Source organism: Penicillium pulvis (assembly GCF_028828015.1).
Source record: "Penicillium pulvis strain IBT 33274 chromosome Unknown contig_1_segment0_segment0, whole genome shotgun sequence".
Classification (NCBI taxonomy): domain Eukaryota; kingdom Fungi; phylum Ascomycota; class Eurotiomycetes; order Eurotiales; family Aspergillaceae; genus Penicillium; species Penicillium pulvis.
Genome location: NW_026643074.1, coordinates 2,500,164 through 2,524,858, shown reverse-complemented (window position 1 = coordinate 2,524,858; position 24,695 = coordinate 2,500,164). Strand labels below are relative to the sequence as shown.

Sequence of the window (24,695 nt, the reverse complement as noted above, 5' to 3'; positions counted from 1 at the left end):
GGCTCCGAGTGTTTGAATTATGTCCCTCGTACTGGGCTCGTGCCTCGTTAATCTATTCCTTTCTTGTTCGCTGACGCTGCATGGCCGTGCAGTGGGGTAGGCTGTGATGTCTGATTGGTTAGAAGGGAGAGCCCTACAGTAGTGTAAACATAAGATCCCGCTCTGTTTCTCTTTGCTTTTTCTCACTTCCCCAAATTTGTAGCTTCGCCCGGGTGCACTTATCTTTTAAGAAAGATCTGGCGTGTCAGAAATGTATCAAATGGCATGCCACGTTTTGATCTTCGAATATGGTGATCAGTCAGTAGCAGCAAGGATATAACTCCTTGGAAATTAGATGGAATCCTTTTTGTGCCGATTCTAAGGATGAATCCTGCTGAGATCTAGCTGCGGGGCATTTGCCAGAATTGTGTTGGACTCGGGTCAGCCATGCAAGTCGCTGTCAATCATGACTTCTCGTTATTAGCCAAAAATAACCCAACAACCCAATGTACATGTTCAGCCGCATTTCCCACCACCGGGGACTCTAGAGTCTGATGGAATTATTTGTCCCTACTGTGGCTTTTTTGCACCAATCACATTGAGCCTGCACTCCGTGTGCATGTACCTGCTGAATACTCAGGAGAGTTTTGTACACTGTCAATGCCAACACGGGGGAGGTCCCACTGAAAGAATGATATTTTCCAATTTGATGTACGTTCCTTCTAGCATTGTTTGCCTCGATATTATCAATCCTTACTCGTTGTGATGGTACCTGGCCTGCCCGTGCCAATAAGTAATGAAACGCCAAGACCCTCTTTTGCAGGGATAACAAGAAATGAGGTACACCTATTGGGCTAAGTAAGCAAACATTGTACTGCAGTCCTCGGCAGAGATTGCCCAATATTGAAATGCGCTCGGCGCAGCCTCTTTCATGGTAATCGGTAGTCGAGCCTCTTTGTCAAGTTTGGTCCATAGCGCTAGAAGGTCATCCCACTAATACCTAAATGTATGTACTGTATGACAGAATTTGGATAGAAATATAGAGACTGAGAAAGGAGCAGTCTCTTGGATGCGTATCCTGAAGGATTAAGTAATTTGACTGAAAATAGCAAGCAGCGAATTACTGGTATCAAAGGTAGCAGTCCCAGTCCCCTTCAGATCATGCCACCCTATTCAGGCGCAATCGCATTCCCCGAATGCTGATCCTCTTATCACCAACTCACAAAGCATCTTGGCAGATAGGCTTCCCTGTTACCAATTATTCAGGACATTTGCAGTATTCTGGCAATTCCAGTTGAGTCGCTGGGTGTTATGGAGAACAGTGAATTCTACACCATTTCATTCAGTTATGCCGACATCGCGAGCAAAACTCTCGGTGACAGCAACACGATATAAGGGCATGACCACTTTCGTCTGAAGGAAAATGTATCTATATGATTGAACTGCGATATTCAGGTACTTAAACAAGCAGAAATGTGACACTATTATTTAAGCAGTTTCAGCTCGGACGGGAAGAGTAGCTGACATTCCCTTTGTATCTTTAGAATTCCGTTGAGCGCCCACCCTCAGGCGCTCTTCGCGCATCAACCGATCCTTCTCACCAATGGCATCCCACTCTCTATCTCCGCAGTTGACCTCGGCTAGCTCCAGCCATGCCTTCCATGCCGCTGTTTTCGGAGCCGCATCACTGTTGGTGGCCCATTGTATTGTTCGAGTGACCTGGATCGCAAACCATAACGTTCGGGTAAAACTCGGTGACGAGCCACCTTCGGTACTCGAATCCGCATTTACCATGTACTTTGGCGTCACATCTTGCCAGTCGTACCGTGAGAGGTCCCAAAGATACTTCTCTTGAAATAAGGACACAACCCAGTAAAGAGCATTTAGAATGATGTATATGATCGCAATCACGGCTTGCATAGTCCAATTGCAGTTTCCAAGAAATAGGACCGATAGAATCACGAGTAAGGTACCAATGCCGACCAAGATCCTGAATGACTGATCACCAACCAAGTAGTTGCATTCTTCTGGGCCAATATATAATTCTCGGGCAATTTCTTCACTGCACTGTACAACGATAAAAGCACCATCGCGTGTGATAATTATAATATCTCCGTCCGGCACTGGCACATCTGTTGGACGGGAAGCTAGTTTTGGACTCCAATGGGACGCAAATCCAATAAGAGTAGAGGCAGCAGACATGGCTATCAATGCCAAAACCGCAGCTCCGTCTTTGATCATAATTGCCCACATAAATGCAGCAAGGGTCAGGAACGAAGATGCGACCGTCAGGATATTGATCGGCGAAAATTTGTGTGATGAAACCAAAGCCTGGCGTGACGAATCTTTGGTTTTGCTTCGAGCTATAACCATGTCAATTCTCTGAAGTTCTTCTGTTATACGGGATACCTACCTGACCATTGGATATTGTAGACTTTGATCTGGTATTTATTCATTGAGCTGATTGGATGTATAATGTTGGCGAAATAATTAAGTTCCTGGACCAAGTTGCCGGAGTACACCCCACTCACGACGGCTGCGGGGCTCGGGAGTCGTGAAGCACGGTCTGATCGCAGAAAGGCCTGTGGCGCAGGTAGGATGCGAGGGAGAAAACACAGCTTTGAAGAGCTCAGTGGTTGTATGTGGCGGGCCATCAGCGACTCTCCTAGGATGGCGATCAGACTAACAACATCTAGCCGCCAGCCTGGGGAATCATTGCGACCGACTGGAAACCACTCCATCCTTGTAAAAGAAGTGCTTCGGGGGAGCGCACAGGGGGATATTGATCCGGAGCTAGGGAACTTGGGCGAGAAAGGTCTTTTGTTTATCAGAGAAAAGCAAACACAAACAACCCCGCGCGGCTCGAAAGGACTCTAGAACGCTTAGCTCAAGGATCGCCAATAACCTAGCCCCACAACTGTCAGATGGTGCTTTCCAATTTGGCAGGCTATTTGGAAGTAAGTAATTTTCTAAGGAAAGAATTCTCGAAGATGTAATCTTGTAATTTGGGTAGTTATATACAATTGATTAGGCACCCAAAGAGTAAAGTGCCTGATGTATCTCCCAAAAGAGTCAGGGAGGAAGCACCACTTCGTGAACTACACCTGAGCAGCCCTAATAGCGGTGGGCCACTTCTTTTCGAGCAGGTCGGCGAAGACAGCACTTGATGTGAATCCAATTTCAGTGTCATCGGCGATCCCGATATCTTGTATAAATATGTTTAAAACGAGAATTTTGGAGGAAAGTGCTCATGTCTGATAAGCTGTGTTAAATAGCATATATTTTTATAATAAGAGACATTTATGCGCTTCCATTTATTAAAATCAACTGTTAGTTTACTCGCATAATCTATTGCAGATATAAAATACAACTTTTTCCATCTAACGTTGCCAATCTCAATAATGAGCTTCTCAAGCTTATAACATATAAATAATCTTATTGATTTTCTTCTTCAATTTTTGATACTATAATACTATAATTCAGTATACATGAAAAGGCGAGCTTCTCATTACTGAAGTTTTGTCTCCAGCTCGAGTAGACTCTTCACAGTGTCCTGCATACTGCTTTCCAGAGATCTAAACTCCATTCCGAGCACTGACTTTGCTTTCTGATTGGAGACCTTGTATACGGCCGGCTGACTGGCCCCAACTTGACCCATGGGAATCTTGTCCTTGATCTCAGGAAAGCCAGTTCGCAGGACATCGCACACATCCTCGTAGCTGTAGTTACCCGAAGTGATCAAAAATCGCTCATTGGCAGCTTGATCGACTTCAAATGCACGAAGGTGGGCTTCGGCAACATCGCGAACATCCGCCCAGGCAGGGAATCCTGTTGGGGGTACCTCCTGAGTGCTTCCATTGACAAGTCGATAGATGTCGGCAGCGCTGGTGTTCAGCTTGCTCATGTCTTGTACATGATGTTCGACTGGACCGTAGACCATGGGCGGGCAGATAGTTGCCAAGCTGAAATGAGGCTTCTCTTTTTCCAGAAGGTCCCAAGCAGCCTTTTCAGCAAATGCTTTGGAAGCACAATACGCGCTCACACCATCGGCTACTTTAGCCTCTTCATACGTTATTGGGTTCCAATCATTCTCGGTGTATGTATGCTCAGGCCAAAGACCTTTGCTCAAATTGGCGACAGCGGCAAATGACGATGTGATCACAATTCTTGTAATTTGCGGCTGTCCTAACGCAGCTTGAAGAATTGAAGTTGTACCATGGATTGCAGGCTGGAGCAGATCTTTTTCTTGGTCTACAACCACAAACTGGAATGGAGATGCGGTGTGAATGATCTGTTAAGATATGTTATTAACCCATCACCCTTGAGGTATAAAATGAGGAAACATATAACATACTCCGTCGACTCCTTGTACTGCCTCGTCGAAAGCACCAGGCTGTGCTATATCCTCGACGATGGTGAATGATAGTCGATCGGAATATTCCAAGAAGTTCTTGCGCACGTTCACTGCAGTTTGCTCTGATCTGACTGTGCCACGAACTTGGTAGCCACGTTCAAGAAAGGCTTTGACCACATGAGTCGCGACAAACCCGGACGCTCCGGTAATGAGGATAGTCTTATCTGTTGGAGCGGACATCTTGCAAATGATGCAAAACTAGTAAAATATGTCAAGAAGGGTTGATTATACACACTTCTCTGGTGATACAAAAAGGAGTGCTCGACAGAACGAGTGATGGGCACTGTTCACTATATATGTAAAGGGGCAGTTTCATCATCGACAAAACCTTATCACGTAATATTCAGCCTTATGCAAGTTTTATGCTTGTCGTCTCTAAATCTTATGATGAAGCCACGCGTGTCTCCACATATGTTTCCTTATCCATGTAATTATTATCCGTGAAATTAATGCATGTCATCAAACGGACTTAAGAAAATTCAACCGTTTCTCCCGAAGCATCCGCACTGGCCCGATACCACGTGGTCCGTACTTGGGTATCAACTTCTACTATAGTGAGCGACGTTCCATGCCTAACGATAATGAAGCCATCCCACCCCTTCTAGCCACTTTTTGTTTTGCTATGGCTAATTATCAGTGGATGCTTACGGATCTTAAAGCTTCTTGAACCCTGAGACATGAGATGTGGAAGGTTCTGGGCTGGTTGACCCATTCTGCCTTCTTCATATATCCAATTAAAATGAGTTTGAAACTCTGATAGTGGATCACCTGACTAAGCCACCAATAACAAGATCATCGGATTTTTCAGATTCCGAGGCAAGTTCACGCAAAAGGGATTGCGCTACGGTATTCTAATCAGGGGGAAGTTTAATGCCCAAATATAAGATTTAATCATTCAGAGAATATCGGTTGTGAGATGTTGACAAGGGGGGGCTCTAATGGCGGCTAACTCTATTTGTGACGAAGTAAATTAACTTTTCGCTAGTTATTACGTCGTAACTTTTTGAATAATTGTAGGCTTATCAATCCAAAACTTTAGGCCGGGTCTGGAAGCCGGAACTCGTTAACATATAGTTAACCGCCGCGGATAGAGCTGCTTCCGATCTCCGAGATCCACTATAACCTTGGAAGTGTTTAAACTCAAAACACTGATCCAACGATTGAAACTTTTATATCGTCAATCTTGTACGTGACCTACTCGGGTCCCCTTCTTCATTTCCAACCTCTCCGACCAAAACTATCCTTGATCACGTTATGTCTGAGATTGTGCTGTTTAGTTATCCTGGCTCTCCTTGGGGAGCCAAAGTAACTAACTACCTTGCCCTTCGCGGCATTGAATATTCTGAGTGCCACCAGCCCATGATCTGGCCTCGACCAGACCTTGAACCACTCAATATTCGCTATCGTCGCATTCCCTTCTTGGCAATCGGCAGAGACATCTATTACGACTCATTGCTCATTTTTGAGAAACTCGAGGCCTTGTACCCCGAGAGTGCGCTAGGCGCCAAAGAATGTACGGCGAGAGCTCTTGAAAAGCTTATAGAGAAGTGGGCAGAGGGAACCCTGTTGAAATCAGTTATCTGTCTACTACCCAAAAATTTGCCTCTTTTGACGGACTCCAAATTCCTTAAAGACAGGAAGGAGCTCTGGGGAATGGACTTCAGCCCTGAAGGTTTGGAGCAGGGCGTGTCTAAGTCGTTAGTCGAGGTGAGAGAGCAATTTTCTCTCCTTGAAGACCTTCTCAAAGATGGAAGATCTTGGCTGCTTAATACCGAGAAAGCTGGGTTGATTGATATTCATGGTGAGAAAGCAGTCCTCCTCTTCAACGTTGCTGAATCCGGTGTGGCTAATCATAAAACAGCTGCATTCTGTTTTGACTGGGTAATGGCTGGAGTGCTCCCGAACGAATTTCTCTCCCCTGATAGCTATCCGAACACTCTGAAATGGCTTGAGAGATACGCCCACACAGTTGCGCAAGCAAAGGCACAAGGAAACGCACCAACCCTACTTACGGGATCTGATATGGCGAAGTTAATCTTGGAATCTGAGTTCTCTGAGTCCGCAGGTCCTGTGAAGAAAGACCCCACGGGTCTTCAGGAGGGCCAGACAGTCGCTCTTTATCGCATTGATGACGTGAGCTCTGCCTCTCAGCATCGGGACGTTGGCAGGTTAGTTACCTTGACGGAGCATGAAGTTGCTCTTGAGATCAAGGCAAAGGCAGCCGATGTTGAACTTCGGATACACGCTCCACGTTGGCAATTTGCGTTGGAGGCAGTTGAGAACTAGTCAGATATAAGCATAATATCACTGTTTTTTTGTACGGAAGAGTTCTACTTGCCGAGACTATTACGGTAATCTCAAAATAGTCCGCTCTCGTACCACGTCTTGTTGGTACTAGTCATGAGAAACGGCCTTGTACAGGTTATGTATACATATCATGCCCGACAAAGAAAATGCGTATGAGTATTCAGACTAGCCGTGATTCCTCTACTTCCTAGAAGAGATACCACTGGACTGACTGTATAACATACACTAGATCATAGTAAGCCCGCCAAGCAATTTAGCGCATTCGCCTAGCGCTTCTCTGATAACCAGAGATCGGAAGTCCGGGCGGTACTTGTGGCGTATCACTCCAATCTTCATTGATGGATTCTGAAGTTGTACGACCTTAAGCTTTGTCTTAGACTAATTGGTACAGGGAGTACTTGATCAGGCTACGTGTAAATGGACCTAATTGGTCAGGCTACGTTGTGAAGCTCTGAATATGGAACATAAATTCTTTAACAGATCATAATGTAGACATTAATACGATTTGACATCTGTCAGTCCAGTAGCAGTTTAAATGAACAAGTAATGTAACAATAACGCGCTATGCAAAAAGCCCAACCCATTCAAAAAGAGACTGTCGTTTTGAAAATCCTCCCTAGGCGTCCCATTTTAGACAAATACAACAATCTCACCACGGTCATTGCGTCTCAAACGCAGAGCACGCCAGAGATCCTTCTCATCCTCGCTACGACGCTCACGGTCAGCACCGCTACGTCCATTATCCCGGCCCTGGTCGTCATCATACTCAGCGTTGAAGTCGCGGTGGAAACGTTTCAAAGCCTTGTTGATAGAGCAGCCACGCTCACTGTCACGGGAGACGAGTGCAAGGAAATGAGATGCCATTTCGCGCGGCACGACGTCATCTGTGCGAGCTGGGGGTTTGGAGTGCTGGTAAACGGTGACCTGACGGCTTTCGCGGCGGGGAGATTCGTCGGCCTGCTTGAGGCGGCGGGGAGGTCGGTCGCCATCGGTGGGGTTTGAGCTCTTGCGCTTGGACTTGCGGCTCTCGTCGTGCTCGGAGCGGTGCGACTTCTTCTTGCGGACTTCCAGTTGCATCTCGCCGCTAGAGTTACTGCCGCGGCGGGCAACATCACGGGAGCCCTCGTGGCCGCCGCTGCTGGCGGAGATGACGGAGCCGGTGCCACTGAACATGGAAGACACGAGGCGTCCAGCGCGGTTCTTGATGGAGATGCCTAGGCCGGCGTCGCCGTTTCCGTTCACCTCCTTGGTGCTACGTCGGGTACGCTTGATCGGTGATGAGACGTCCTTGTAAGCTCGGGAGCCAGCGGGAGTATCATCCATTTCGTGCGAGGGCGAGCGCATCATGCGGTTCAAACCGCCGGTGAGGCCGGAGTGCGCGAGGATGGGAGTGCCGGCGTTGTTGATCACACTTGAAGGGGCATCCATCATAGGGGTGTCGATTTCTTGCTGAGGGCTGAGAGAGTTCTCCCTGCCGCGCTTGCGCTTCTTCTCGCTAACGGAGCCAGATGCGCGCTTCTCCTCCTTGCGGCGGTCCTTCTTCTTCTTAGGGGCTGGAGTCACAAACTCTGTCGAAAAATTAGGACCATTGTTGGGATAAACGGATGGGGAAATAGGATCGGCGCCATATGAAAAGCCATTCTCCTCGTAGGCAATATCGTAATTACCTTCATCGTCGGTCTTGGCTTCCAGGTTGGCCAGAGCGGTGCTAGGTTCAAACAAAGAGGGGGCCTCCTTGACCATGGTCATCTGCTCCTTGGGAGGCGCGAGCGAAGTTTTGGACGCATTAGGTGTTTCATCGGTAACCAAATAATCAAACACATTGACAGACTTGCCGCCGTCGGCCATGGCGTCGGCGGTGGGCTTAGCCTCAGCGGCGGGAGGGGGAGTAGGCGCCCGGGGAGGAGGCGCGTATTCATCCTCCACGCGGGGCTGCTGATTGCGCTGGTTTTGGTTCGCGTTCTTGTTGTTGGGGTTGTTCTGGCCCTTCTTGTTTTTGGCTGGTTTCTCTTTGTACAATGCGCCTTGGTACTTCTGGTCTTCGGTCATGCACGACTAAAGTGAGGAAGCATTGTTAGTATGGGTGACATTGAGTGACAGTCAAAATTGCCAATGCTAGTCCTGTCGCTAGTCCCGAGGCCCCATGTACCCCCGTTAAGCCATGTGGTAATCAATGTTGGTTGCGCGCACAGGGCGCGGGGGCTCGAGGACAATGCAACGAGCATGACAATGAACGAGACATACCGTGTGAGCTCTGTACTCGGTACCGTAGAAGTGAACCATGCAATCAATGCACGTAAAGGTTGCGCCACGGCACTGGCCGCGGTGGGGGTCGAGTTTCTTTTTGGTGAGGACATCACCACATCCCTGCGTGACACTGTCAGTAAGCTTCCTTATGCTGTGCTCCCTAGGAAGGGAAATTGGCCTGGCAATAAGCAATTTTCACGCACCTCGCATTGAAAGGACACCATGATGTAAGTAGTAGATCACCCCACTGGAGAAGGATCAAGCGCCGGCGCAAAGTATGTTTCCAATCCGAGAGTGCCGGAAACAAGGGAGGCAACAGAAAGCGCAATTGAAGGCGAACTCTGGAATATCCGAAAGTGGGAATGGGAGTGAGAATGATATCCCTTGGAGACTAGGGGGCAAGAGCGCATGTAAATGCGTTCAGGTGTCGAGGGGACGTAAAGACGCTGCTTTTTTTTCTTTTTTTTTTTTTTTGCGCGTCGAAAACTGGAAGGCGCGTGGATTCGCACTAGTCCTTATGTGGTAGCCGGGCTAAGCCCAATCCAGCATCATTACTATGTTGGGACTAGTTATCGATAAGAGATGGGACTGATAAGCGATAAGGCGATAGAGTGGATTCGTTATATGGGGCCAAACATGGGGAAAAGAGGAGAGTTGTTTTCCTGACATTTGAGGAAAAGATATTAATATATTGACATCAGCCCCTGACATTTTGTACCACACCAGGGTACCCGGGAATATAAAGTCAAAATAGAAACCCCCTTTTTCCCGTTGTTTCATGACGCGACATCCTCGAGGCGCCCGCGAGACCGCGACTAGACCCCGAGCGGGCGATCCCCGTGCTCACTGGATCGTGATCGCCTGGTTGGCCAGTCGTCAAGGGGGCGTCAGGAGACCAGTCACTTTCATTTGTTATCACCTGCAGCTGAAGTTACTTACTCTGTTTTGTTATGATTTCCCGTATAACCCACTCCTCGGCCCCGCTATTTTTGGCCTGAAGCTCTATACACCGCGCGTCATGACAAAGGACGGAAAATGGTCGAGATCAAAGGAACCTCCAGGGCTTAGAGTTGTGCATATAACGGGTGTCCCTGGCTGTTTCTACGGTATTGATTTATTTTCGTTACACATGTGAATGTAAACATATTGATTTTTCTCGCTTTGACACTGTCGTCATAGAAACTGCCAGCCCCATGCAGCTAACTCCGTACTAGGGCACTAGTATCGTCCTCTTGTATCACGAGGATGCAACATGGCGACATTATCTCGTTAGCTCGTCGGCCCGAATTCCTGCAAGATAGAAGGAAAGACAGGACATTGAAACCTTGATAGACACTAGTCTAGTGTATACTACGGCAGGCATCCACCACAAAAATCCACTGTACCCGACTTGACCTAGCGTGGCATGGACATAATGGGTCATGCGCATCAGAAAGAGACCTGCGATCACCGGGTCCGGGTGATCCTGGCCCGCGCCAGCTTTCGGGTCATGCATCGTGGGGGGACCCGGCGATCGGCAGTCGGAATCCCTGTCCATGCTTTCTTCCCACCATACTTCTCGGGGGTTATTCATACCTACTCCAGATATGAACCGTGCGTCGACATCAGATGGGCTTGTGTGCGTATAGATAACCGATCCTCCAAGGTTCTACCAGGATCGTTGCCTCCGGATTCCAGGCTGCACAGTTCATTGTCTAAGCAGGGTCTTTTGAAATATTTGTCAAAGCTTATGTATACAAACGAGTGCAGCTGCGCCACCTGGACTATATCCGAAGGGGGCGCACGTAATATGAACGCCATGCAAGATCGACATGGAATTTCCCGCGAGGCTTTGCGCCTCCAATGCGAATCTAACTTCCAAGCTTATCATCTGTCAACAGTGCAAGGTCCCTATTCGTCGGGTAAGTTTGCAAGCAACGTGGTCCGGGCTTTTTAGCCAAGCGAAGACGAAAGTCATGGTATGTTGACCCTTGCGCCGGGGACGACGCGCTGTGATTTCAGTCGCCCATACTTGATGAGGGGCGAAGGATTATGCGCGAGACCGAGACATGTCAAGGCAGCGCAATAGATAGGAAGTCTAGAGTGGGGTATTCCCTGTCCACGAGGGAAAAAGGTTTCTTTTCGAAAGTTGGATGCAGATAAGTCGCAGAGGTAAAAATTACAAGCAGTGCATTCACGGTGTCGCGGAGGTATAGTAGCGTTATACCTACTGCTATCGCTGATCACCGATTGATTGTGAACTGAAGGAAGTCGAAATGCTATTCATTATGAACGGTGATGGATATTGCCAATATTGCCGGTAAAACGGAGATTGGAAAATCTAAAACCAGGCATCCCTCTGGGTATGTCTAGGACTAAGGCGGGATTCGTCTGCCATCGATGAAGAGCCTACACGTAGCAGTTTACCTTCAAATTCAGTGAGTTGATAACAAGTAAGGACTGATAGTTACCAGGATTAGAACAGTAAACTTCCCACCAATGATAATTCACTTGTACGCACATCTATATAAAAACGATGACTAACCACGTTTCCGCGGATCATCGTTCCCAGTCCGGTGCCACGGACTACATCGGATATGCTCCGTAACAAGGCCCGAGAGTGGCTCAATAAAAGAGTTCAACAGACCGCCACAAAACGACAACCCCTATTGGACACCACATGCACACAATTAACAAAGTTAATTCCATCATGCACGATGCACCTCATCATGGACAAATGAGTCGCTCTGACTAGGAGGCAAATCCTCCTTGCTTGTACCCCACCCGCTCTCTTGCTCCCCAAGCGTCAATTCCAGCGTCAGACCCTGGGTAAAAAAGTCATGGCCAATCCAGTTCTTCGAAAATGGCTTACCATTCAGCGTGGCGCTTTGGATGTAGATATTTTGGTACGTGGGGTCGAAATTGATGTTTCGGATTGTGGCTGTTTGATTGGTTTCCGGGTTTGTGATTTCGACCGCTTCGAAGAAGGGCGGAGTTATCAGGTATACATTCTGGCCCGGGTTTGGGAATAGACCCATCATGCTCCAGGCGAGGAATGAGCCCATGGCCCCGGAGTCGTCGTTGCCTGGAAGGCCGTTCTCGGAGGCATTGAATGTTCGTGGGATGTAGCTGTGGGCTCGCTTTGCGGAAAGGGCTGGTCGGCCTGCGTAGTGGTATTCGTATACAGTCAGAAATACGGGCTCGTTGCTGATGTCTGCGAGTCCGGACTCGTGGAAGTAATCTAGTCGGGAAACGAAGGCATCGGGCCCTCCTAAGAGTTTGATCAATGTCGCCATGTCATGAGGCACGTAACTGGAAGTAAGCGAGTTAGTTTCGGTGTTTTGGGGGGATCCTAGAGACATACAACTGATACTCCCAGATACTTGACTCAAATGTCTCGGAGGGATTCGAAGTCAACGAGCACCAAGAAGCCAAGGCACTGCAGGCAATTGGATCCTGGAACCCCCAGGTGCCATTCAGGTACCTTGGCTGAAAGAAACCAACGAATCCAGTGTCGGTTCCATTCTCTAGTAGTGAAGTTTGGTCATCTTTGAAAAGGTTCTTCCAGTTGTTCGAGCGAGAAACGTAGGTGGTATAATCCGCCTTTCCAAGACCCTTGCCCACCACAGAGATACTGTGATCATTATAAGCATACTCGACAGTCCGTGAGATGCTTCGCGAATTGGTTCCGAATCCTAAATAATCAAAGTCCAAGTATGGAATATAATCCAGTCGTTTCCAGCTTTGAAGACCCCCTCGTCCTTCATATGACCACTCCAGCGGCTCATTTTCGGCGTCGTTCACCATTGCCTTGTAGGCAAGCTCCCAGTCAATACCAGTCAGATTCTTGACATACGCATCTGCGATCACCACATCTGCATTGGACCCTCCCTGAGTCCACCCTTTGCAGAGACTCATGCGACAATCAGGAAGCCATCCTTCATGCTTGAAGGTATCGAGCAAGCTCCGGACCATCCTCGACTGCGCCTTTGGATCCAAAATCGTGAGAAATGGGTGCTGAGCACGAAAAGCATCCCAAAGACAATAGAACGAATCGAAGTACGGCTCATCACTTTCCCACAAAGGATTTTCTCCGGTCATATCCTGAGGCGAAAGCATTGTCCGGTAGATTCCACTCCAGAACGCACTCAGCATATCATCGCTCACACCACCCGGTATGACTTTAATAGGACTAAGCTTTTCCTTCCAAGCATCCTCGGCCGTACTTTGGAGTCCGCCAAAGTCACCTAGTGGCTCAGGTACCTCCATCTCCGCATTTGAGCACGCTTGATCAGTACTAATGAAGCTGACGCCCACCCTAGCCGTGACAACACCATCATCCGGTCTCTCGAAACTCACATATCCACCAGCTTGGAGGTAGAAATTGTTAAAGCCCCGAGTAACAAACAACTCCTTCGGCTCCGAACCAGCGCGATCATTGACCCAGATCCCGCTATCACGAATCTTAGCGCCCGCAAAATCAGCACAGAAATAAGCCTGGTAAGAGCCTGCCCCGAAGCTAGGCAAGAACGTCCCATTTCCCTTAATCCGCCCAGACTCGGTATTAACAGATATACTTGCATTTTGTCGACTATCCCATAAATCCGTCATGTCAAGCCCGATAAGTGGATCCAACATCGATCCATTCTGAGTTTTGTTCTCAGGAAACGTAAATCGGTATAACGCCGTCCGTCTTGCGGCTGTCATCTCAGCTTTGATTCCGTTTACCAACTCCAGAGCAAAATACCCCGGGCGCGCGGTAACGGAATCATTCACGTAATGGACTGCGCGTGCTGTCTTGGTGAACTTGCAATTGTCGACCACGTTGTCGGCACAGTACTGCGGGAACAAGGGGAACTGTCCCATAGATGGGTTCCCGCCCGTGCCGCTGTCGTGCATGTGTGAGAAGCCGGTGACATTGCTTCCGTCTGTGGAGAAGCCGCCGCTGTTTTGGCCATCTACATCTGCGACGGGTTTTGCGAGGCCGTATGGGAGACTTGCGCCTGCGAAGACGTTCCCGCCATTTGTTGACCCGATAAGCGGGTTTACGTGGTATAGATCATCTTTTGTTGCTGTTGTTGGTTGTAGGAGCTGTAGAAGGGATATGCATGTCGCAAGGGTGTTGACGTGCAGGTAAGGCATGATTTGGAGTAGGGTGTGGAATGTGCTGAAACCATGCACCTGACGCGTCTATCTGGCCGGGCAGGTCGATGGATGCATTAAAGGAAGGAGGTCGCTTGGTGGTGTGGTGAGAGGATGTTACCATTTTAGATTGCAGCGTCACATTGTTGACATGATCGACATGCGGGCAAACCCTGCGGCGTTAGTGTGGGATGCAAGGACCCCCAGTGTGCGGGGTTATCTAATGAGGGCAATCTGACTTAGACTGGATGAATGAATGTTTTCTGTTGTTGAGATTTTATTATGGACAATGCAACATAACGTAGCATATGAAAGTATGGACTTTAGAAGTCTGCATTCCAAAGCAGCCTCAGGTATAATTACAGACGTGATGACCCCGAAAATCATAATATCTCATGTTCATCTCATGCAATGGCAGTTCGAAGAAGGCTTTACTTGAAAGCCATGGTCCCTTTGTTCTGCTTCTTTCCAACGTCATAATTTTTCCAAACCGCGACTGCTGGGATAAGCAAGACCAAGACACAGGTCGAGGCAATGCAATTCATCTTCTGGGAATAACTCCAAGCGTAAACAACTGCATCGCGTAATGGAGACCCCACGGGGTATGTTTGTTGGATTTGAATGCCAGCAGTGTAGATTTGGGTAGCGTTGGCCTTTAGATCATCGGGCAAATGACTTCTCAAAGCCCCGACGAAGACATTGTTATAAATTGCGCCACAGACGGCATAGCCGATCGCACCACCAATACTTGAAGATAGCCCAATCAAAGCCAGCATTATTGGGGTGCCCTCACGGCCTCCGCTAGCCATGACAGCCATATCTTCACCGATCACCATGGTGCCACCAGCGAAGGCAATGAAAATCTGAGACATTATAAGGAAGCCGATCCCATGATTCTCTCCTCGGAAATATATCATCAAGCCCGAGCCTAGAATCATCAAGGGGACACCGAAGAACAAGCATACATACTTGAACCGCCGGGTCCACCAGATATAAAGACCGAGAATCGGAGACCAGAAGCAAGAACCCACGTTGTAGATTTGGCTCACGTATCCGGTCAAAGTCGAGTCGAGGTTATAGGTGATGCTCACGAAGTTGAAGAAGTACTGATCCCAGAGGTAGAAACTGAAATAAAGGATCGCAGAGCAAGCACATGCACCTATGACAGTGGGCTTCCGGAGTAGCTCGTATCGGATAAAGTGGGTACGGGCACCCCATTTCTCCCATGCCGCAAAGACGAATAGCATGCAGAATCCGATAACCACCATGGCAATAAAACTGGCGCTTTTGTACTGAGCCAGGCCATACTGGGCCAGGCTAAATGGGAGGAGGAAGAGCACCCAAGCGATCATAAGCAATAATGCGCCGATCACTAATACATATCAGTACCAAAATGAATAATAAAAAGAATAAGGGTCACTCACCGTCAAATTCGTGGATGTAGTGGATAATGGACTGGATCCTTGTACGCCCACTGGACCGGCGTTCCCAGACACCCATTCGAATTGCCTTGCGCTCATAATATTTGAGCACAAATGCCAGGGGACAAAGCACAAACGGCTGAATGATGCAAAAAATTCCATAACCCCAGCGCCAGCCAAGATTTTCTCGAATAGAAGTGGCCGCCAGAGGGCCGGTGAAGGCAGTGCAGATGAATGGTGTGGACGCGAACGCAAATGCAAATGCACGAGAACGCATCCCAGAGGTGTCAGCGACAAAGATGTCCAGTATCAGATATGTGCAATTATATCCAACCCAGTAGAGAACGTATCCAGCTGCAAACGCATTGGCGCCATTGCAAGCCGCCAAGATTATCATTCCCAGCATGTAGATAGAAGTCGAGAAGAGCAGAGCCTCTGCACGGCCCCAGAGCTGCAGAGTTTTACCTAGCGGCAATTTAAGAACGCCACCGATAACTGCAGACAGAATGTATGATGTAGTGACTTGTGGTGCAAGATGGAAGTCTGAGAAGACATAGTTGATCAAGTTGCTGCCGATCGACGAGCTCAATGCCAGCATGAAGAAGCAAATCCAGATCCTGCGACGGAATTCTGATGATTAGAATTATAATTTTTCCTGCCAAAGGAAATTCAATCTCACCATCCATATATCAAGAACGCGACGGGTCGACTCCAAACCAGAGCTGCAGCTTCAGCCTTTTGCTGACCCAGTTCCACCTGCTCGGTCACATGAGTCGGGTCACGGTCGGCTTCCCTTTCGTCGTAGTCCGCCCCATTGATCTCTTCTGAGGAATTGGGAGTTCCCGCATGGCGCACCTCGGTCTCCTCTTTAATTGAGCTCGATTGATTGTTGTCGGCAATTGAAGTGGCCGTGTGGTCATTCTTACCCTCTGCATCCGAGAGATTCTGTGCATCAATCAAGGTCCTCGTCAGTTTTCCGCCGTCATCGCGACCACGAATGGCGTCTAACGCGCCCATGATCGCAGGGATAATGATGGTGCACTAAGGAAGCACGGAGCTAGTGCAATAGCCCACTCTGTGCGGTCAGTGTGCGGAATGGGATGCTGAAGCAGGTCAATGGGAGAACGTGAAGTTTTGACACGGAGAGAATTTACAGGAGGGGTAGCACGGGACTTCGGGTCGCCCGGTTTGCCCCGTCTGCACGACCTTCCAAGGTTGTGTTCATTTCTTGTGGTTCTGGGGCAGGTGCAACGAGGAGTTGACCCTGGATCAGATAAGCAGGTGGGTCCATCAGATAATCATGCGATCGACCAATAACATCTTTGGTTATGGACCCGCTTTATGCCCAGCTTCCCAGATCCCATGATATGATTGGTCATATCTTCGAGGCCATCCATTATAGTACTAGCGCCGGTACCTGTTTACGGCGTCGCTACTGTGACCTTGACTATATCGTCCAAACCCGGCACTCCGTTTGCGGGTACAGGACATCACCAACATCGATGATGTGATCCATGATTCCGATCTAGACTCTTTCGTTGAGCTACCGCTGCTCTAACTTATCTTAAATTCACTGCAGTTCTCCACGATTTTCGGTCGGATCCACGGATCAGGAAAACAGCTGATCGTCATGCTTGATCCATCTCGATCTCCAAACCCTTGCAGGTCACAACACACATACTATGCTGGGATTGTACTCATTTTGCCTTGGTACCACCCTCTTCGTGGACCCAGACTACATGTACATGTGCGATAGCCTGGGGAAATATAGAAAATAGACACCAACGGTCGCTGGCATTGGTCCGGTGTTAAGGCCAGTATTGTGTGAGCCATAGATCATGTAACTTCTTCTCAAACAATTACATACTAGTACCTCCTGGATTATCAAACACACAAGAAAGTTTACCAGTCGCAACGACATAATGTACGTTTTCTTTATCTACAAGGTACAAAGCCACCACACTTATGCAAACAAATGCCAGGCTCAGTTGTGGCTAGGTGGCTAGGGGATGGCTAAACCTGGCCATCTAATGAACTTTTATTTAGTCTCTGGCCATTCCCAGTAATTGCTGGTAAATTTGCGTTTAGAGAATTCAGGAGTTTTCTCACTGTTCCTGGCCGCCTTTCAGTCTCCCCGACCCGGCTCGGGAGCGTAACTTTCGAACCCGCAAAAAATGCCCCACAACAACCAAATTTTCAACAAACCAAAAAGAAAATGCCAAAAAAGAATGACCAGACTGGGGCTCGATCCCAGGACCTTATCGGTGTTAACGATACGTGATAACCAACTACACCATCCGGCCAATTGATATACGATGCTTCGAAAGCTCGCCATAAGTAGGCACGCCAAAAGCATCAAAGATTCGCTGACAAGAAAACTAGCCGCTAAACCCAATCCCGTAATTCACATGGGTACCAACGATATGCGATAACCAAGTACACCATCGATCTTCATGAATTTGATATTTTTCATATCTCAAATGTTAATCCACGGATGCTTTTCAAGGTTGCAGAGCCTCTGGTTTTCGATGGAGCTGTCAGGAATCCAAGTACCCTTCTATGTTCTTACCTTGGAAGCTTTCTAAAAAATATATTTTTCACTGATGGGGTTGACCCAACCATGATGTTCAACTACGATGTCGACATTCTTCCACTCTTTTTTTTCCCCATCAATAACGCATCCGAACTGAAAGATATTTATGGACTTATATACTCGATACACCAGGTATTACTATAATCAATGATCAACCTTTGCGCAGTGTCTAACAGCTTTGAACGTAATTGTCGGGTTCAACTTCGAAGCGGTTAAGTTTCAGCGAGATCCTGAGATAAGAGATGAAGAATCGTATTTGTTACCATATCCCCTAAAAGTAAGAGTGGAAACCTAAAATCAAAGATCATTCGTGCTGAGAAAGTCACTAGAATATAAGGGGAATCGTTACTTGATCACAAAGCCTTGTTCAAGATGTTCGTGAAACAAATTTCGCACAAAATGGATTTTCTGAAGAGCATTACAAGAGCCTCTATATAGAGTGCATATGTGATTTGTTTGAAAAAGGAACAATTTGTATCAAATAGGCTTTTCTACGGCATGATAGCCAGCACAAGAGGGGAAAAAAGGGTTCACAACCTACCAAATCCCCTCCGCAGAAGGCATATACCTTATTCCTTAAACAACTCGATTCGCCTTGTTGTGCTGATTAGAGCCCATATGGAGGTTCCAAGTATCATGTGAGATGATGGTAGAATCTCCGAGATGAAGCATGATCAGGCAGATGCATAATGATCCAATTGTCAAAGGCCATATCAGTGTGAGAACCGGAGGCCTCACGCTTGCCTCTCACCAGGCTCCTTTTCAACCCAGAGATGTTGTTAAGATGATCCTGAAGTTTTGCACAAGGCATGATCTCACTTTCCGTATGCCGGTGGCTCCTTTGCCGCTAATCCCCTTTGGACACGGCCCCTCATACGCCACAATAGTGGTACCCAAGAAAGAACATTGGAACTAGGTAGACGCTATCCGGGTAAATTCATGCCTTTGACCCGCCTGTTCTGTGGATAAGCTTTATTTACCTGTTTATGGTACTATTTTCAGTTTTGCAGATGAGGTAAAAGCTGACAACTGCGTTGTATAAAGCCACGTGGACAGTATCCGCGGATGGCGCAAGAAGGTGGACACTAGGTGTATTTAACATCCTGACCCCCTCCCCAACAATTCGCCCTCAATTCAATAACATAGAAATAATTCGAACCCCATGACAACGAAAATCATGAGCAAAACTCACGAAGTAAATCCTATCCCGCAATTGAGCATTCTGGACAGACTGCAAATAGCTCGCACATTCCTGTTCCGCGTTCCTTGGACAATCGTTTCCACTCTTTCCCGTCGTTGGTGGCCTTTCAGCAACTACAAACCTCCCCCTCTGAGGAAGCATTTATTCGGCCATCTCATGACATGGTATGCTCTGAGCTTATCAGTATCCAAACCCAGGATCACAGAAGGCGGATAATTAACATTTCTAGTATTTTCAATAATGTTCCACTAGCTGTGATACAGCAGTTAGTGGTTCGAGATGGAAGTCAGCTGCTCGATTCCATCCGCTATAAAGATCTGAATCGGCATATTTTCCAGTGCATTCAACAAGAGAATTTTACGGGATACTGGATTTGCCGCGGCCTATCCCCAGAGCCAATTAACCCTGTTGACGCAGATATACTCCTGCTCTATGTCCATGGAGGCGGATATGCGATGGGCCATCCAGCGGAAAACGCCCCTGAACTCCTCTTCATGGCGGAGTTACTAGCTGGGAAGGGGCTAGAAACTGCGATTTTCTCCCTTAATTATTCTCTGATGCCCAACGGCTATTTTCCCACTCAGATCAACCAATTATTCGCTGCTTATGAATGGATTGTACACACATTAGGTGTTGACCCATCCAAGATACTGATCATGGGAGAATCAGCTGGTGCTCACTTGGTCCTGTCATTCCTGACTTTTCTGTCGGAGATGAGTGAGTCAGCTTCACTTTCCAAGCCTGGATTCGCCTATCTCCTCAGTCCCTGGGCCAACCTACGGTCGGATCACCCCGAAACACTTGCCCTACACTGGGAGGATCGATTATTCAAACAATCATTGGATGTATCAGCAAGAGATTTCCTTCGGAATGCAACTTCCGACCAGCTGGATTTGTATGAGAATTTTGCAACCAACAGCAACAACACAAAGCGCCGTACCTGGGATAAAATTCTTCCAGAAATCACCCGGGTATCTGCAGGATCCGATGAGCTTGTGTTTTTGTACGACATTCTAGACTTCGTCAGAAATGCACAGAAGGATGGCGCCGAGGTAAGCATTACCATCAAAGACGGAGTCGATCATGCATGGCAGTCAAATGAAGCAGGAGGATCCCGTCCACAATTTCTGGGACAATCTAGACAGTCTTCCAATGAGTCCATAATGCCTGGTTACCGTGAGATAGCGGAGAACATCAGTTCAATGTTTGCGCCTTGCGGTAAATAGAAACTGTTATGTATATATTGGTATTGAGCTCCTTGAAATTACAACTGATCCCTCCTTGGAAGACTAACCTCCGATTAGTGCCACGAGTATAAGTGCGGCTCAATACGAAACGCCGCCGCCCTCATACCTGCTTCCGAATTGGAAGTGTAGTTTTCTGATAGATACCAAAGAAAATGCCCTGATTCACCCACACTTAACGGTTGGCGAAATCGTGTGTGCTGTCAACTTGACGATCCCGGTAGCCTGATTAGCCTAGTGTGCGGACCCCTGCCCAGGTGGACGCTAGAGTGAGCACTGCCTCCACCCCGCACTCTCACCTCTTTTTCGCTTTAAATAGTCGATACTAAATTACAGAGATTAAATTTACTGCAAGAACATATATGCTGCCTCGAATGTTGTCTTTACGATTTTCAGTGTTGGCCAGTCCAAACCCATATCTTATAGCGCCAAATGTCTCTCGTCTCTATACCGCCGGAACTCCGGCAACAAATCTTCAACAAACTAGGATCTCAATGTGATTTGAATGCTCTGGCTTGCACAAATCGGTATTTCTATCTCAACCTCAACAACTCACTCTATCGAAATGAAATACGAAGGGACGGAGGATATGTGGTTCTTCTATACGCCGCCCAGACGGGATCTTTGCGTACCGCAGAGCACCTTCTATATGCCGAAAAGTCATTTCAACATTATACCAATGATAACAAACGCCCTCGGCACCAAATTGACCCGAATGGTGTGACCCCTGGCCGAAGTGGTTGGTCACCGCTTGCCTGGGCCTCTATGAAAGGATTCGAAAAAATAGTGAAGCTTCTTCTGAAGATGAATAATATCGAGCCGGATATAAAATGCTCCAGAGGACGGACAGCTTTGTCTTATGCTGCAGAGCAGGGGCATGTGGAAATCGTCCGATTGTTATTGGAAGCGGGGGCAGATCCAAACAGTCAAGATCAGCTCCAGCGGACGCCGTTGCACTGGGCTGGATCCCCAAGATTGACAAAGGGAGTCCACTATGAACCCGTGAAGCTTGCAAATAGAGATTCCAGGATTGGATCTCCGAGTGCTCCGTACAACTCTTGGGGAGCGAAAGAAGATTTATATGGATTTCATCTCGAAAGCCTCCGACTTACGATCAAGAATTCCACGTCCCCCGTCTTCTGCTCCGTGGACGTGTTTTTTAATATACATGTCCCAGGAACAGCAGGATATAATAGCATCCATACCAAAAGCCAAACTTATGGTGAACTTGATGACCTTGGTTCAGATCTCGCAGTCTTGTCTTCCATTCCATACGGCGAATGGTCTTCAGGCAAAAGTTTCGAGCACATATTAGCCTTGCTTCTCCAATATGGTTCCAAAATAGATTCTGGAGGGCAATCACCCTTGAATTGGGCCGCAGCATGTGGATATCAGCCATTGGTGGAGCTTCTTCTCAACAAAGGCGCCCAGGCCATAAGTAATACTGAGATCGGAATGATCTCTTTTACATTAGCAATTGCAGCAAAACATGGCCATATATCCATAGTAAAGATCCTTCTCGACCGATTTCCCTCTGCGAACGAACCCCAGTATGCCGCCAGATTATCAGCGCTATCATTGGCAGCCATAAATGGACATTACGACGTTATCAAATTCCTTATCACAAAGACATCTGAGCGCGAGAGATCTTTCAGAGGACCTGGCTGGCAGCCATTAACAGTGGCAGCAAGAAAGGGCCACACTGAGCTGGTAGAGTTCTTGATCTCAGTACACAAACAAAAGTGGCCCGATTATTCACTTGGCTATACAGCCATCTCTGAGGCAGCATATTGTGGCCATACAGACATTGTTCTGCAGCTTATGTCTGCAGGTGCAGATTACAATGCCGCCCCCGGGGCGTTTGGCAAAATGGGATGTTTACACCTGGCAGCCAAGAACGGACACTCAGAAACTGTCACATCAATTCTTGAAACCGGTCAAGTTGACGTGAATGCCGTGGATGGACATGGATGGACAGCGTACTCGTGGACCTCCAGTGACAGAAGAAAGTCCAAAATGCAGGAAATTTTGCTCAAGGGTGGAGCTGATCCATCTTTCCAGAAATCGGAAGAGGAGATCAGGCGAGCGCCACATTCTATTATGATCTTGGGGAATGGATGTTTTTCGGGCTGTTGTTTCGATGACGAAAGATGGCCAATCTCGTTTCGATGAAGTATACTGCAAGTACAAAGAAAAACAAAAGACAGGGATCTTTTGAATACTGCTCTGTTTCGAGTAGCTGCCAAAATTATGGATCTTGGAAATACTGGAGTCGTTATCAATCGCTGATTGGCTCGCCGATTGATTCCTGATAAGGTAATCTTTGCGGCCCCCAACATCATCATCTTCAGACCCACTTCTCACGCTGCTAGTACTTAAATGCTGACAAGGAATATAAGCTCAGAAGAATTTTATCCTCAGCTTATTTCCACCCCGTAAAGTCTTAATCATGGCAAGCGACGAGAAATCAAAGAATCCCTACGAGGACCTAGACCGCCATGAGCGAGAAATATCCTCATCTTCAGCTGCGGACACATCCGTTGAACTTGCGGATGAACAACCACCACAATACAGCCCCCCTGAAGTGACAGCAGGGAGCTCATCAGCAGCTGCAACAAATACCCAGCCACAGATTCCTAGCTCCGCAAGAATCATCGCAATCCCCGCGATCGCACCTGCAAATGAATCACCCTTCCTCCGCGCCTATGCACCTACACTGGCAAACCACCAACTGCCAAAGGAATCATTCATGAGATTCCTAGACCAGCTCAATGATGTCGTGACTACCAGTCCGCCAATGCAGGTACTAGACGCAACAGGTGGGATGCTCAAGTCCGTCCCGATTCTATTCCCGCTGCATTGGGTTGGCTCAGTGGTGAGCGGTCTCGCCAACTTGGGCAGTCTTGGAATCTCAAAAAGTCGCTCAGACTCCACAATTCGCCAAGCAAACAAGGATCTTTTTGAACCCCGGGGATTGAAGGTTGAGATCGCTAAGTTGGATGCCGTTGCTCATATCGCCAAGATCCCCATCCTGGATTCACAGGGCAAGGTCGACCAGGACGCTCCTCTTATCCGACAACTGAGCGGAATTTCTATGATTGGGTCTGATATGGCACAGGAAGTGGATATACAGCAGCGCAGGATTCAGCTATTCCAGCCATGGATTGCTGAGCTTGAGGTTGATTCTGCTCTTCCGTGGAGTCAAAAGTCGAGATTGACGCGGTTTAATGCGGCTCTTAAGAAAAGAAACGAGGGGGCACGGAACCGAGGCCAGGAGCCGGCTAAGGAAGAAGAGGACTTTGAGCTTCGAAAGTGTCTTTGGCTGGTTATTCGAGAAGAGGGTGATGAGAGTAGACCGGGCTCTGCATCGAGGAGTTGATAATCTTTGTTCGCCTAATTGGTTAAGTCGTACTTTCTGTTGGCATTCAAACCGATCGATAAAGAAATCATATAACGACCTGAAGGATAATTCTCATTTCCTTTGCAGTACTGATTTTCGTCACTTTGCTTGTGTTGAAGAAGAAATGGATTCATTGCAATGTTTGGTAGCTTGTGAGTGGCGGTATTCTAAGTTTACCATAACCCTCCTATATGGAAATCTGTATCCCCTGAGTTGATCATTGTAGTGTAACAGACACTAGCTCAGTCAATAAAAAGTCAAGATGAACTTTTGATCTCCGTTAGCTCTCGAAGCTTGTAGCCAAGGGGCACCCAGTCTGTTACATACAACATCAGTCAGTGATACTCCGATATCGCACTAATTGTTGCAGACATTCAGCCACCCGTGGAATTTCCGCGGGATAGTTTGCCTAAATTTACGAGTTAATCCTGATAATTCGATAATCCCGCGGACTCACCGCGTTTTGTTATTTGCCTAAACCCTTTAGTAATCCCGAACCCCTTGTACAGGGATTTGATTCGATGACGGGAGGGCCGAGGTGCTGGTCTGAGCGTCATACGGGCTTGGTCACGCTGAACCCCGCGATGCGACAGCTGATTCCATCAATCAGACCATGAACTCGGCACCCGGTGCCGAGATAGCGACATTTTGGCTTTTTAGAAATGGTGTAGAATCTAGAATAAAAGCGCATAATTTGTGTATAATCTCAATCTAGAATATAAGGCGGAGTAAAAGCTGAGTAGATTGAGCATTTACACTGCACTCCGC

The 24,695-nt window shown here is 47.7% G+C and overlaps 8 protein-coding genes across 8 annotated transcripts; 3 read left to right on the top strand and 5 right to left on the bottom strand.

Moving 5' to 3' along the window:
• Positions 1-1,467: 1,467 nt before the first annotated feature.
• N7503_003891 (uncharacterized protein) lies at positions 1,468-2,720 on the bottom strand (the record flags this gene model as incomplete). Its single annotated transcript, XM_057063438.1, has 2 exons — positions 1,468-2,342; positions 2,393-2,720. 2 exons carry the CDS (start codon positions 2,718-2,720, stop codon positions 1,468-1,470), a joined length of 1,203 nt encoding a protein of 400 aa, XP_056924353.1.
• Positions 2,721-3,487: 767 nt separating this feature from the next.
• N7503_003890 (SDR family oxidoreductase) lies at positions 3,488-4,573 on the bottom strand (the record flags this gene model as incomplete). Its single annotated transcript, XM_057063437.1, has 2 exons — positions 3,488-4,270; positions 4,334-4,573. 2 exons carry the CDS (start codon positions 4,571-4,573, stop codon positions 3,488-3,490), a joined length of 1,023 nt encoding a protein of 340 aa, XP_056924352.1.
• A 1,074-nt stretch (positions 4,574-5,647) lies between these two features.
• Positions 5,648-6,679, top strand: N7503_003889 (glutathione S-transferase; the record flags this gene model as incomplete). The annotated part of the gene is made up of 2 exons (XM_057063436.1): positions 5,648-6,194; positions 6,255-6,679. 2 exons carry the CDS (start codon positions 5,648-5,650, stop codon positions 6,677-6,679), a joined length of 972 nt encoding a protein of 323 aa, XP_056924351.1.
• Positions 6,680-7,330: 651 nt separating this feature from the next.
• N7503_003888 (LYAR-type C2HC zinc finger protein) lies at positions 7,331-9,171 on the bottom strand (the record flags this gene model as incomplete). The annotated part of the gene is made up of 3 exons (XM_057063435.1): positions 7,331-8,755; positions 8,945-9,067; positions 9,151-9,171. The coding sequence occupies 3 exons, from the start codon at positions 9,169-9,171 to the stop codon at positions 7,331-7,333; spliced, it is 1,569 nt and encodes a 522-aa protein (XP_056924350.1).
• Positions 9,172-11,634: 2,463 nt separating this feature from the next.
• On the bottom strand, positions 11,635-14,068 carry N7503_003887 (GH92 family glycosyl hydrolase; the record flags this gene model as incomplete). The annotated part of the gene is made up of 2 exons (XM_057063434.1): positions 11,635-12,238; positions 12,291-14,068. 2 exons carry the CDS (start codon positions 14,066-14,068, stop codon positions 11,635-11,637), a joined length of 2,382 nt encoding a protein of 793 aa, XP_056924349.1.
• A 431-nt stretch (positions 14,069-14,499) lies between these two features.
• On the bottom strand, positions 14,500-16,506 carry sit2 (putative siderochrome-iron transporter; the record flags this gene model as incomplete). The annotated part of the gene is made up of 3 exons (XM_057063433.1): positions 14,500-15,440; positions 15,493-16,106; positions 16,169-16,506. The coding sequence occupies 3 exons, from the start codon at positions 16,504-16,506 to the stop codon at positions 14,500-14,502; spliced, it is 1,893 nt and encodes a 630-aa protein (XP_056924348.1).
• Positions 16,507-19,259: 2,753 nt separating this feature from the next.
• Positions 19,260-20,659, top strand: N7503_003885 (alpha/beta hydrolase; the record flags this gene model as incomplete). The annotated part of the gene is made up of 3 exons (XM_057063432.1): positions 19,260-19,447; positions 19,513-20,335; positions 20,588-20,659. 3 exons carry the CDS (start codon positions 19,260-19,262, stop codon positions 20,657-20,659), a joined length of 1,083 nt encoding a protein of 360 aa, XP_056924347.1.
• A 2,317-nt stretch (positions 20,660-22,976) lies between these two features.
• N7503_003884 (uncharacterized protein) lies at positions 22,977-23,906 on the top strand (the record flags this gene model as incomplete). The annotated part of the gene is made up of 1 exon (XM_057063431.1): positions 22,977-23,906. One exon carries the CDS (start codon positions 22,977-22,979, stop codon positions 23,904-23,906), a length of 930 nt encoding a protein of 309 aa, XP_056924346.1.
• Positions 23,907-24,695: the final 789 nt, after the last annotated feature.